This window comes from Rhododendron vialii, chromosome 3a, assembly GCF_030253575.1.
Source record: "Rhododendron vialii isolate Sample 1 chromosome 3a, ASM3025357v1".
In the NCBI taxonomy this organism is placed as follows: Eukaryota; Viridiplantae; Streptophyta; class Magnoliopsida; order Ericales; family Ericaceae; genus Rhododendron; species Rhododendron vialii.
The window spans coordinates 16,729,024-16,743,787 of NC_080559.1; the positions used below are offsets into that span (position 1 = coordinate 16,729,024).

General features: G+C 37.9%; 1 protein-coding gene across 1 annotated transcript; it reads left to right on the forward strand.

Annotated features, from left to right (window-relative positions):
• Window positions 1–3,649: 3,649 nt before the first annotated feature.
• LOC131321159 (PKS-NRPS hybrid synthetase cheA-like) lies at window positions 3,650–8,827 on the forward strand. The gene is made up of 7 exons (XM_058352167.1): window positions 3,650–3,824; window positions 5,525–5,559; window positions 6,010–6,108; window positions 6,187–6,210; window positions 6,264–7,372; window positions 7,496–8,636; window positions 8,780–8,827. The coding sequence occupies exons 1-7, from the start codon at window positions 3,650–3,652 to the stop codon at window positions 8,825–8,827; spliced, it is 2,631 nt and encodes an 876-aa protein (XP_058208150.1).
• Window positions 8,828–14,764: the final 5,937 nt, after the last annotated feature.

Here is a 14,764-nt window from a genome sequence, read left to right on the forward strand (position 1 = left end):
ATTTCGAAGTTCAAACATCGGTAAAAATTTTGCTGTTGTTATTACGTGCCTACGCTGTTTTGCCTCATTCGAATTTTACTGTTTGATTTTTTTTCTTCAGAAACCACAAGCGTACTGCTATTTCGTGTATCTATTTCATGTATTTCAAATATAATCGAACATTAGAGTCCGATTGTTTGACACAATTTTGGATATTAAAGTCTGATTGTTTGCCCCCTATTCGGATTTTAAGATCTGAAATTTATTGCCTTATTCGGATTTTAGTATCCAATTGGCCGATTGGCCCCTATTTATTACAGTAGCAACTAAATTTGTTAGCATAGCTCATTCGGAATGTAATATCTGAATTTTTTTGCCTCATTTAGATTTTAATATCTGAAATATTTGACTCCATTCGGACATTAAATTTTACCCGAGTCGTGTATGTATTTTACCCCAATTCTATAATGGGTCTCTATAAGTTTTCTACTCTAGACGTTTCATCATATAATGTGAACCGATTAGACAATGACACAAACCATTGACATTGTCCAGGAATAATTGACATAGTTTTCGGATATTAAAGTCTAATTATTTCCCCCTATTCAAATGTTAATATCTTAAATTTATTGCCCCATTCGGATTTTAATATGTAGCTGAATTTGTAAGGTCATTCGGAATTTAATATCTGAAATGTTTTGCCTCATTTGAATTTTAATATCCAAAGTATTTTACCCCATTCAGACATTAGAGTCCGATTTGTCCCCTCTATTTCAACTTTTAGAATCCGATTGTGAGTGAGAACCTATAAACATTCATAACATTACCCCACTCGGAGTTCTTTCTTCTTCATTGAAAAATAATAAAAAAAAACCCTAGTTTGGCTTGAAGAACTTGAAGTAATCTCTTGGAGTTTGACATGTAATCTGAAAATTTCTCTTCTTATGGTAAGAAATCTTCCTTAAACTATGAGTATTGATAAATATGTGCCTATAGAATCAACCTACATGGAAGAGATTTAAGAATTAGGGTTCTATAGTGCTTACATGATGATTTTATACCTAATTCATTTTAAATTCTCAAATATTGTTAATTGGTATGGATAATATGATTTTGATCATGGAAACCCAAGATTGATGCATGTTAGTTGGTATATAAATGGATTATGAGCATGAACTTGTAGAATTTTGAAGTTGCTTACTACTATTGATGTTGAGAAATTTTGAAAAATCTGGACAGCATCCAAAGCTACGTTTTTATCAAATTTGTTATACTTAGACAAGTTTATTGGTTATGAGTCCTTTCGAGTCTTAGAGTTTGTTAAGTTGGTGTTGTTTGCGATATGGAATCATCAAAAAATATGAAGTACACGATTTTTAATGAATATTCGATCACAGATTCCTTTGCTGAAAAACTGTGTTTCCTGCACAGAATTACCGAGAGTGCGAAAGAGCGTAATGTAGCGGCTTTGGCCATTTTGGACAGTGTTTTGGGTGGGACTAGGGCTACGACTTCAACTTGCCCGTATGATCTACGACAAGCACTTGTTGAAGTGCAGAGGACTTTGAGGGGACCAGAGGCTTCTGAAGCGAGCATAGCAGGCCCTAGTTCGGATCGTTACTTAAGTCTTTACACTACGTGCTGGCGCCGTGACTATACTTGAGACTTGTCTTTTCCATGACTTATTTTTGATGGACTTTATGACCTTGTATTTATTTTGGACACTTTATGGTCATGGTTTATGGACTAATTTCCGTGGTGGAATGACTTTTGTTTTATTGCGGATAACTATTAGCATATTTGTGATAATTGGATACCATGAAAATATGAATGCTAAGTAGGGCACCAAAACGTAAATTTTATGGTTTGAATCATTCTTGATACTTTCCTAGCCACAAATAATTCGCTAGACAATATTTGTATGTGAAAATTTAGATTTAAATGAGGAGTGCCGTATGAACGGACAATGCTCTAGACAAACATAGAACACTACCAAAAAAAATGGTTTGCCTAAATTTCATATTTTACAATAAAATTCTACGAACTCAAATTTTACATAAAAGTCCTTCGAGCCAACCTAGTCTAGTTCGATTATGTCCGTCGTTGCCACATCGTTCCCCACTATGTTTTTAAACTCTTTGATCTTGTCACAATATTGTGTATCCCATCCATCCGCGAATGAGTAGTGATGTATATACCAATTCCTTGCAATAGATGGGATGGGGGAATTGGTCGCAAATGAACCGTTACAATGTGATCGCTGTAAACGTGTCCAAGCGCAATCAAACGTCGACTCTCAGGGGGAAGGGGCGGATATCAGGAAAGAACACGTTTTACGAGGAATAAAATTTTTACAAATATATATTTTCATGTTGGCACATTATACGAGGAAGAATTACATCCCATTTTAACCAATAATAAATAAGTGCATTGATTTTCAAACTCCCCTTTTAATATCCACACTCTTTTTTGTCCATTATAGTCCATTCATTTGGAAAAAATTAATTTCGGAAATAAATATTCGAAATCTATAACAAGATTTGGACTTTAATTTCTGATTTATGTACCAGTACTTAGATTTTAATTTTCCAGGTTTCTCTATCACTCGGTACTTTTGTCGTCCATTGTATACGGTTTTGATAGACGTTACGTTCTCAAGATCTTGAACCTTCAAATGGGTTAGGATTTCTCTGGGTTTCACCAAAGCAATTGACAAATCAACCACCGTGCTAGTCTGCTCTGCTGACAACCTCCCGGCATATGAATGACCCTCCAAGTACACCACTGGAGGATGGTTGTGAGTGCCATTGTGGATATAGATAGTCCAACCATCATTGCCCTTTACAACTTTCAATTCAAATGGGTATTCACATTTTTTGGTGCCCGTGGACTGCACTCTCTTCTTCACAGCTACCTCCTTCCCATCAACCTTCTTCACAAATGGCCTATACTTACCGCTCCTTTCACATGAAAACCTCATCCAATGTGTGCGATTCTTAATACATTTCTCAAAACCCTTAATCACAAAGATAAACCCGTGTTGTTTACCAGTGCATCTTATCCAATCTACCAATGCTTCATCGGATGGAAAAACGTACACACACATGAAAAAAATTATAGCCCGTAATATAAGATTGCACATGATAAATGCTCTGTCAAAAAAACACTCACCGTCTCCGTTGTAAAATACTCCGTATAATCGTATGGAGGACGAGTGGAAGTAGGTATAGTCGATGACACTACATAACTACCAAGTGTTGAAGTGTCACCCTGTAACACACAAAGGCAAACCAGGTAAGTGTCGGATTCTCTACAGTTTCATTCAGATATTAATATCTAAAAATTGGCACCAAATTTCGATATAAGAGTCCAACAATGTTGACAATATTCGGATATTAATATCCGAATAGTTGTACATAATTCAGACATTAGAGTCCGAAAAATTAGTAAAGTTTTGGCACTGTGTGTCCATTTGTGTCGGGCCAGAACTGAAATTGAAAATGAAGGGCTTCTGAAATTGAAAATGGAGGGCGGGCTTACCTCTTTCTGCGATTTTTGCTCCATCAATACAACATCTGTGACTTGTTTCTCAACTTCCATTGTGTCCATTGTGTGATCTTCTGACTACAAATCATGGTGTATTGATGGGTCAACTATTTCTTATTTATCAATGAAGGGAGAGGAAGCAATCGAGGTTTCCATTGACAATTTAAGAGGAAGAGGAGGGGAGGAGGATAGGCAAACTTGGCTGCTGGTGGGTGATGGCAGCTGGGTAGGGATGAAAATGGAGGAGTTTGAATGGGAGGAAGGAGGAGATGTGGTCTGGGGAGGGAGGGAAATCAGGAGTATGTGGTTGTATGTAATGGGGTAAAATGGTCAAATAGCATGAGGTCTTAGGGGTATCATGGTCAAATTGCACAAGGGCATTTTTGTCCGTAATTGATAAAAGTTTTAATCGGCTGCGAGTAGCAAAAATTACGCTGCAAATAGCGGCGCCCTTTTTTTTATTACTTTTCCTCCTCTCTCTCTCTCTTTCCAACGAAGAATGCCTCTGGCACAAACGATCTTGACGGAGAATACTCTAGCTGAAGCTCGACGGAGGTCCGCAACAGAGGTCTACAACGGAGGTCTTCAATGAGTCCAGCGATGACGGTGACTCGATCTTGACAGCAATCTCGACCTCACCAGCCTTAATCTTGATGGCAACCTCGACCTCGATCTCACCGGGCAACCACGGAGGTGTGCAATATACATGCTATATACAGTACATATGAACGTATTTATATATATGCACACACATACATATATATGTGTGTGTGTGTAAATATACAGTCCGGTGAGAACCACCTCATTTTAATAAAATGCGAACCTCCCTTTTTCGATTGAATTTCGATGATCCGAGCCGCTCAATGTGTTTAGAACGTGATTTTAAGGGTACTCGCAAGAAATCAGCAAAAAAACATGATCGAGAAGGGCTTCATCTGAGCAGTTTTTGTTTATTTTTTATCGAACAGTTCAAACAAAAACTGCTCGGATGAAGCCCTTCCCGATCATTTTTTTTGCCGATTTCTCTCAGATAACCTTAAAATCACATTTTGAACACATTGAGCGTCTCGGATCATCAAAATTCTATCGGGAAATGAAAGAAATGAGGAGGTCCACATTTTAACTAAAATACGGACTCCCTCATTTGAGACTGACGGTGTAAATATATACTGCAATTTTATTTTTTTCTATAATTTCATGTAGTTTAATGGATACAGAGAAAATTATGAAGAGGCTATTGTGGTGTGGAAGAAAAAATGAATAGGTAAAGTAGAAATTGTAGCTTTTTTAGTAGGTATTTTACCTATGCTTGGTGTACATGCTCTAAGCATCTATATCACCCTCGCCACATGGCCCTGTTTTAACGAGCCAAAAGTGAGAAACTACATGGCATTAGCCTCGTCATCATCTGGGTCAATTTAGTATATGCTACAGTGCCTCGGTAAGAAAACAAGGCACTATTCACTCGTTTTTTAATAGAATATTATTTCAGCAAAGAACAAAGGTGGCTGCTATTTGCAACGCACTTCTTGCTACTCGCAGCCGATTAAAATTTTTATCAATTATGGACAAAAATGCCCTTATTCAGTTTGACCATTATACCCCTAAAATCTCATGTTATTTGACCATTTTATCCTCTTACATAATTCATTACATACAACCACAAAAATCATCTCCTGTCCATCCCTCCCTCCTTCCCAGAACATACAACCTCAAAAAATCTCCCCGTCCATCCCTCTCTCCCGAAACGTCTCCTCCCTCCCCCATTCAAACTCCTCCATTTTCATCCCTACCCAGCTGTCATCACCTACCACAAGGCCCCTCCTACCAGCAGCCAAGTTTGCCTATCTTCCTCCTCTCCTCTTCCTCCTACATTGTCAATGGAAACCTCGATTGCTTCTTCTCCCTCCATTGATAAACAAGAAAAAGTTGACCCATTAATACACCACAAAATTGAAGTCGGAAGATTACACAACGGATGTTGAGAAACATGTCACAGGTGTTGTAGTGACAGAGCAAAAATCGAAGCAAGAGGTAAGCCCGCCCTCCATTTTCAATTTCAGAAGCCTTCCATTTTCAATTTCAGTTCTGGCCCGACACAGTTGGACACGCAGTGCCAAAACTTTACTAACTTTTCGGACTCTAATATCTGAATTATGTACAACTATTCGGATATTAATATCCGAATATTGTCAACATTGTTGGACTCTTATATCCGAATTTAGTGTCAGTTTTCAGATATTAATCTCTAAATGAAACTGCAGAGAATCCTGTATTTACAGTTGGATACATAGTGCCAAAAATTTACTAACTTTTCGGACTCTAATGTCAGAATTATGTACAACTTTTCGGATATTAATATCCAAATATTGTCAACATTTGTGGACTCTTATATCCGAATTTAGTGCCAGTTTTCAGATATTAATATCTGAATAAAACTGCAGAAAATCCTACACTTACCTGGTTGGTCTTTGGGTGTTACAGGTTGACACTTCAACACTTGGTAGTTTTGTAGGGCCATCGACTATACCTATTTCAACTTGTCCTTCATACGATTATACAGAGCATTTTACAACGGAGATGGTAAGTGTTTTTTTGATTGAGTATTTATCTTGTGCAATCTTATATTACGGGCTATAATTTTTTGTAATGTGTGTGTAGGTTTTTCTATCCGATGAAGCGTTGGTAGATTGGATAAGATGCACTGGTAAACAACACGGGTTTATCATTGTGATTAGGGTTCTGAGAAATGTATTAAGAATCGCACACCTAGGATAAGATTTTCATGTGAAAGAAGTGGTAAGTATAGGCCGTTTGTGAAGAAAGTTGATGGGAAGGAGGTAGCTGTGAAGAAGAGAGTATGGTCCACGGGCACCAAAAAATGTGAATGCCCATTTGAATTGAAAGCTGTAAAGGGCAATGATGGTTGGACTGTCTCTGTCCACAATGGCACCCATAACCATCCTCCAGCGGTGTACTTGGAGGGCCATTCGTATGCCGGGAGGTTGTCGGCAGAGCAGACTAGCGCGGTGGTTGATTTGTTAGTCGCTTTGGTGAAACCCAAAGAAATCTTAACCCATTTGAAGGTTCAAGATCCTGAGAACGTAATGTCTATCAAAACCGTGTACAATGTACGACATAAGTATCGAGTGATAGAGAAAGCTGGAAAATCTCAAATGCAACATTTGTTGGATCAGCTAGAAAAGTACCACTACGTTCATTGGACCCGTGGGAACGAGATTGAGAATGTCACGGAGTTGTTTTGGTCTCCTCCATCTGCCGGGAAGATGTTACGTGCTTTTCCCCACGTTTTAATGATGGATTGCACATACAAGACGAATAAGTACAAGTTTCCTTTGCTTCAAATTGTTGGTGTAACATCGACGGAGATGACTTTTTGTGCAGCATTTGCTTTCATGGAGTGTGAAAAAACGGAAAACTACACTTGGGTCTTGGAGAAGCTAAAAGGCATGATGGATCCCAACGCGCTTCCGTCCGTTATTGTCACAGATAGAGAGTTGGCGCTTATGAATGCCATCGAACATGTTTTCCCTCAAGCTACCAACCTCCTATGTAGGTGGCATATTGGCAAGAACGTATTAGCCAAGTGTAGAAAGATGTTTGATGACAAGATATGGGAGGAGTTTATTTGCAGTTGGGGCCTAGTCGTCCTTTCATCGAGTGTTGCACAGTATGAGGAGCGCCTTTGTGTTTTGAAGCGTAATTTTGAAATGGTTCCTGCAGCACTTGAGTACGTCGAGAAAAATTGGTTGGTACCCTACAAAGAGAGGTTTATAGGAGCTTGGATGGACAAAGTCATGCATTTTGGAAACCTAACAAGTAATAGGTAAACACTTCATTCATAACTCTGGCATTTTCCTTAATATTCATGTTATTCACGCGTTTTTGGAAAATTTTCATTTATTCATGTTATTTGCTACAGTTAATATCTTGCCATATTTATGCATAGGGCGGAGAGTTCACATTCGAAGCTAAAAAATCATCTTGAAAACTCGCAATGCAATTTTGATACTATATGGGAGAAGATTCACAGATTGATGTTGTTACAAGTTACTGAAATCAAAGTTTTGTATGAGAAGAGCCTTAATTCTGTGCAACATGATTTTAGGACAACTCTATTTGATAGGCTAAGGGGAGTTGTTTCGTCAAATGCCATGACACTTGTTTTAGCAGCTTCCCATCAAGTCGAATGGTTTGTGGAATCGAAGCGTCAATGCGAGTGTTCTTTGAGGCACACCCATGGTTTACCTTACGCTCATGAGATTGCTCCTTACAAGATGGAAAATATCCCTCTACCGATTGAGTTAATCTACGACCATTGGAAGAGACTTTCTTTGCTTGCACCCCAGAATGAGGGTTTGATGGAGGAGACGCTTTTGGCTCACTTTGATTGTTTTTACAACAAGTTCTTGAATGAAGATCAATTTGATGTAAAACTAAATTATGTTAAGAAAATGCAAGAGCTTGCTCATCCGAAAACCAGTACTCTCCTTGAACCCAAAGTGAATGCACAACCATGCGGTCGGAAGTCAACGAAAGAAAAAAATGCAACCAAAGAACAAAATTCAACGCGTAGGGATCCCTCGGAATTTGAGCATGTTATGGCATCCCTTCAAACCCCTAAGCCCGTCAAAGAGAAACCGCGGCGTAATCTGAAAGGGAAAGCAAAAGTTCCAGCACAACTTTTTATATGCCCCTTCATCAATCAGTTCCCAGAAGCAATAAGACCTTACATAGAATCGGTCAAGGATGTTGAAGATGATGGGAATTGTGGGTTTCGAGCAGTGTCGGGTTTCATGAAAGACGATGTTCATGAGTGGTTAATGGTAAGAAGTGATTTGCAGAAAGAGTTGGAAACACATTTACACCTTTACGAACAAGTGGTAGGGGGGACGCAGAGGGCTAGGGAATTACTTCATATCTTGGCATGGTATGAAAGTCCGGCGCCCCAAGAACAATGGATGACAATGCCAGACATGGGTCAAATCATAGCATCTGCTTATAATTGTGTCGTTGTCCATTTATCAAATGTTCAATGTCTTACGTTCCTCCCCCTCCAATCGAAGCATTTACCCTTCATGAAACGAAAGGTTATTACTATCGGGTTTGTTGACGGCGGACACTTTGTACATGTGTTATTTTGGTAAATGATTTGTTGTCATCTATATAATGAATTGCGCTATTTAAATCCGTCTTAATTTATCTTTTATAAGTACGTAATGCAATTTGACAGGTATTCCTTAAAAAAGGTTCCCCTATGCCACCAATAGCTTGCAATTGAAAAAAATATCGTCTTTTTATCGCTAAAAATTGGGATGCAGCACATGTTGCAGCCATTCAGAAGTTCAACGAAATCATCGGCGTTGACGTAGCAACAAAGGAGGTCATCCATGTCAATTAGCCATTCAAAAGATTGAGAAACGATCTAATGTGTTGTATTATATAATGTGTTCTAATGTTATGAAAATTGGATGATTACGGTCTGCTTGTAGTTTTCGGATCGTCAATGAAACTCTTATATTGTATTTCTGTTTGAAAACTCATAGTTGTCAAGTCTGTGACATTCTGTTCAGAAACAAGAATGGTGTCATGCATTTGACTAGTTTTCATTCTGTTCGGAAATTAGAATCCAATTAAAGGTATACAAATAAGATATTAAAGTCTGAACTTGGGTATAAATTTCGGATATTTCTTTCCGAAATTATTGATCCAATTCGAACATTAGTATCCAAATGGTGTCGGGCTATATCTCATAGTTTTCATTCTGTTCGAAAACTAGAATCCAATTAAAGGTATGAAAATCAAATATTAAAGTCTGAACATGGGTATAACTTTCGGATATTTGTTTTCGAAATTATTGATCCAGTTCGATAATTAGTGTCCGATTGGTGTTATTCTATCAGATAGTTCTCATTCTGTTCGGAAATTAAAATCCAAGTACTAATATATAAATTAGAAATTAAAGTCCAAAATTTGTTATATATTTTGGATATTTATTTCCGAATTGAATTTTCTCTGAATGAATGGGCTATAATGGACGAAAAAGTGTGTGGATATTAAAAGGAAAATTTGAAAATTAACTCCCTTATTTATTAGTGGTGAAAATGGGATGTAATTCTTCCTCGTATAACATGGCAACATGAAAATATACATTTGCAAGAATTTTATTCCTCGTAAAACGTGTTCGTGTCCAAAAATCCAATGATGCTAGCATTTTTCTGTAGTTAAAAATGGGTTATTTGCAGCAAATTTATGCCTCAAAATACGTGCTGACAGGATTTTGTGTAGAAATTTTTCCGACATGACTATTCAATGAAATTTCAGATTCTCTACAATAATTGCAACGGGTTAACTAGAAACCGACAAAATGGGTTTTTTGAGCAAAATTCTTATGTTCACCTCATAGCATCTGTTTTTCAGGCGGTGGTTGTCTTTTTATCGAATCATCAATGTCTTTCGTTCCTCCCACTACGATATCCGCCCCTTCCCCCTGAGAGTCGACGTTTGATTACGCTCGGACACGTTTGGTGTCCTACTTAACATTCATATTTTAACGATATCCAATTATTACAAATATCCTAATATTTATCTGCAATAAAACAAAAGTCATTCCACCACGAAAAGTAGTCCATAAACCATAGTCATAAAGTGTCCAAAATAAATACAAGGCCATAAAGGCCATAAAAATCAAGCCATAAAGTCCATTAAAAACAAGTCAAAGAATACCAAGTCTCAAGTACGGTCATGCGCCGGCACCTAGTGTAACGACTCGAGTAACGATCAGAACTAGGGCCTACTATGCTTGCTTCAGCAGCCTCCGATCCCCTCAAAGTCATCTGCACTTCAACAAGTGCTTGTCGTAGTTCATACGGGCAAGTTGAAGTCCTAGCCCTAGTCCCACCCAAAACACTGTCCAAAATGGCAGACATTAACACTTTGTTGCAGTATGAAGAAATAATCTGAGAAAGTGAAATAATAACCCTGAACTTCTAACCCTCATAAGTAACCTCTCATTTGCCTCCGCTATTGACCACTTCTTCAAATTACGTCCGTGCGAGTGCAGTTTCAACAATGGTCGCTCCATACCGTTCCAAATATCAACAGCAACATGGTTCCTAAAATCCACTAACAAACTCTGATCTTGTGGACCAACTGCCTCACCGTCTACCTCCTCTTGCCTCGCCTGACGCCCTCTCCCTCGTCCTTTCCCCCGTCCTTGTCCTCTCCCTCATCCTCTGGCTTGTGTCGTTTCCTGTATATTGCAAACAATAGTTTAGTCTAATAAATGAATTATAAATGAATCATAGACGAAAAATTCTAGAGCAGTAGTAGTACTAGTAGTTGAGTGAAATATATCTATCCAATTCAAAGATAGAAACACAAAATCGTATTCAAACTTTCATGTACCTCGTCCTCTTGTTGAACGGACTCATGCTCATTCTCCCATACATCAACATGTGGCTCATCCTCACAAATTTCAACATGTGGCTCATCTTCCCCTGCATTATCATGTGGCTCATCCTCCCGTAGAACAACATGTGGCTCATCCTCCTGTACCTCTGAATGTATCTCAACATCTACATCCTTCTCTACCTGAGCATGTTGCTCAACCTCCACATCCTCCTCTACCTCCGAATGTACCTCAACCTCTTGCCTCTGCCCTTGTCCTCGACTTTTTCCTCGTTTCCTTTCCAAAGTTAAAGTTTGGTCAGCCTTCCTCTTCCTTGCAGAAACAGTAGGAGGAACTCGTTTCATTTGCTGTACATTGTAAACAATACGTTAGAATCATAGTTGTCAAAATCGTACGATTTGCAAAAACGATACAAATCTATAAATGAATCAAGGTTTATCACATTATTGCATTTGACTAATATGAAACCACATGCAAAACTATAGTATTTATTTTCCTACCAGGTACTAGAGTCTACCTCACGATGTTGCTCAACCACCACATCCTCCTCACCCCTAACCTCTTGCCTCTGGCCTCGTCCTCGTGTTTTGCCTCGTTTACTTTCCAAAGTTAAAGTTTGCTCAGCCTTTCTCTTCCTTGTAGAAACAGTAGGAGGAATTCGTGTCATTGTATTTCCTGTACATTGCAAACAATACATTAGTCTAACGCTTGAATTAAAGGTAGGTGAATCGGATACTAATCTCTGAATAAAGATACATAAATCGGTGTCACACCCCGCGTCTAGAAACACCCAAAACGAAGTTTAACAAAGAATAAACTACCGTGTCAGGTAATACCAACGATAGACCACATAAACCTTGGCTATAGAATTATATCAGCATCTATCAATGGTAACATGACAAAAACTTTCCATCAATAAACTTTTTACTTTCAAGCTCATAAGAGAAGCATTAAATTGGCATAAGACTTGCACATGTAATAAAATATGAGCCAAGTGTCAAGAAAACCCCACCTCTAACTTATACACAAAAGATTCACCAACACGTCGCTCACGGCCTACGTATCTCAGACGACCTCGGAACCTCGTTAACACCTAGTACACAATTGATATCACCAAATCACCTTTACAAAAAGAAAAAATCAAGTTTACTTGCACAAAGCAACATATGAATGCATGAAATGCATGTCCTTCCCAAATAGAAGACTCAAAGTTGTATTTTTAAAGACTAATTAGTACAGAGTTAAGAACCACGAATTTATAAGATCAAATTAGATATACATAACAGCAACTACTCAAAAAATTAGAATAATACGACCTCGTTAGGTCGCTCAATTAATCCCACAAACTCAGACCACATGCTATGGTCAAAGTATTTCCAGCAGTGTCACACCAATTTGTAAAATCTGCCAAGATTAAAGTATACACCCAAATGACCTGGGATTTGGTATAACTCATAATAACACATCAAAGTTCATCCTTGATTTTTTCCGGAATTTTATAAGTAAGAGAACCAACTCAAATTCAATCTCAAATTCAGAAATTCTGTGCAGGAAACACGGTTTTTCAGCAGAGCAGTCTGTGATCGAATATTCATTACAAATCGTGTACTTCATATTTTTTGATGATTCTATCGCCAAAACAACACCAACTTAACTATCTTTAAGACTCGAAAGGACCCATAACCAATAAACTTGTCTAAGTATAACAAATTTGATGAAAAACGCAGCTTTGGATGTTGCCTAGATTTTCCAAAATTTCTCAACATCAATAGTATTAAGCAACTTCAAAATTCTACAAGTTCATGCTCATAATCCATCTATATACCAACCAACATGCATCAATCTTGGGTTTCCATGATCAAAATCATAGTATCCATACCAATTAACAATATTTGAGAATTTAAGATGAATTAGGTATAAAATCACCATGTAAGCACTATAGAACCCTAATTCTTAAATCTCTTCCATGTAGGTTGATTCTATATGCACATATTCATCAATACTCATAGTTTAAGAAAGATTTCTTACCACAAGAAGAGAAATTTTCAGATTACATGTCAAACTCCAAGAAATTACTTCAAGTTCTTCAAGCCAAATTAGGGTTTTCCTATTATTTTTCAATGGAGAAGAAAGAACTCCGAGTGGGGTAATGTTATGAATGTTTATGGGTTCTCACACAATCGGATTCTAATGACTGAAATAGAGGGGACAAATCGGACTCTAATGTCCGAATGGGGTAAAATACTTTGGATATTAAAATCCGAATGAGGCAAAACATTTCAGATATTAAATTCCGAATGACATTACCTTACAAATTCAGCTACATATTAAAATTAAAAAATTTTGTCAATCATTCCTGGACAATGTCAACGGGTTCGTGTCACTGTCTAATCGGTTCACATCATATGATGAAAACGTCTAGAGTGAAAAACTTACGGAGACCGATTACAGAATTGGGGTAAAATACATACACGACTCGGGTATAATTTAAAGTCCGAATGGGATCAAATATTTTGGATATTAGAATCTGAATGAGGCAAAAAAAATCAGATATTACATTCCGAATGAGCTATGCTAACAAATTCAGCTGCTGTTGTAGTACATAGGGGCCAATCGGCCAAATTGGATACTAAAATCCGAATGAGGCAATAAATTTCAGATCTTAAAATCTGAATAGGGGCAAACAATCAGACTTTAATATCTGAAACTGTGGAAAACAAACGGGCTCTAATGTTCGATCAAATCTGAAATACACGAAATAGCAACATACTTACTGTGCGTTTCTCAAAAAAATTCAAACTAAAATTGAACAAAAATCAAAAACACCTGCGTAATAATAAGATTCAAAAATTTACCAATGTTCAACTTCTAAATAGTTGGTGATGCCGGTGTGTTGTGCTTTCTTCTCACACCTCCTTCGCCTCAAAGTTGTATTGCTATTGTGGTGTGGTGAGAGTGGTGTTGTGGTGGCGACTGATGGAGGAGAAAAAGAAACGGGGCAATAGGAGAAGAAGAAACGGGGGAGGGAGAGAGAGACGGGAGGTGGGCCTGTGGGGTGGGGGTTGGTGGTGGTGGTAATGGTGGGTAGGTGGGTGGTGGCGGTAATGGTACCCGTGGGTGGTGGGAGTCGACTGGAGCTGTGGATGGACTGGAGAGAAAGAAAACCTAGGTTAGAAAAGGGAACAAACGGAAGAAGAAGGAATGGGATTGTTGGGTTGTATGGATGTTATGTTTATTGTATAGAAGGGCAAAAAGGGGAGTTCAAGAATAATTTATTGGTTGTAAGTAGCAATTTCTTATAAGGTGGTGGTTTGTAGGTAGCAATTGACTGCGAGTAGCAAGAATTGGGTTGCGAATAGCGGCCACCAGAACAAAACCCTCTAGCTTCTCTATTCCAAGGCTCCAGCTCATTCTTTTAACTTTTCGTAAATTTACAATTAATGGTTTTCATAACTCTCCGATCTCTGACGCGAGTCATGCGACGACGGCATTTAAGGAATTCCTTAAGCTCGAATCAGAATAAAATCCCGTATTCAAATATGATCGTTGAAATATTGCTGTTATGACACTTGAAAAATATAGCCATTACAAATATGACGCATTAGAATAGATCCGGTTAGAAAAATATAACGATCGAAGAATCTAAAAAATAACATTTAAATTGAAAAATATGAGCATAGCTATTACAATAGAGCCGTTAAAATATAGTCGTGGCAAAAATATAGCTGTAACAAATAAGAAAGTGATTTTGGCACTCTCCAAATTGATAACCACACTCCCAAAAGGAACTTCTTTTAGAAGTGTAAT

Excerpts from the sequence above, each read along its gene's own strand:
- LOC131321159 (XM_058352167.1), top strand. The coding sequence starts at position 3,650 with ATGAAGGGAGAGGAAGCAATCGAGGTTTCCATTGACAATTTAAGAGGA. Across the intron at positions 3,825-5,524 it reads GGGAGGGAGGGAAATCAGGA|GTGTTGTAGTGACAGAGCAA; the intron begins GTATGTGGTTGT and ends AACATGTCACAG. Across the intron at positions 5,560-6,009 it reads AGCAAAAATCGAAGCAAGAG|GTTGACACTTCAACACTTGG; the intron begins GTAAGCCCGCCC and ends TGGGTGTTACAG.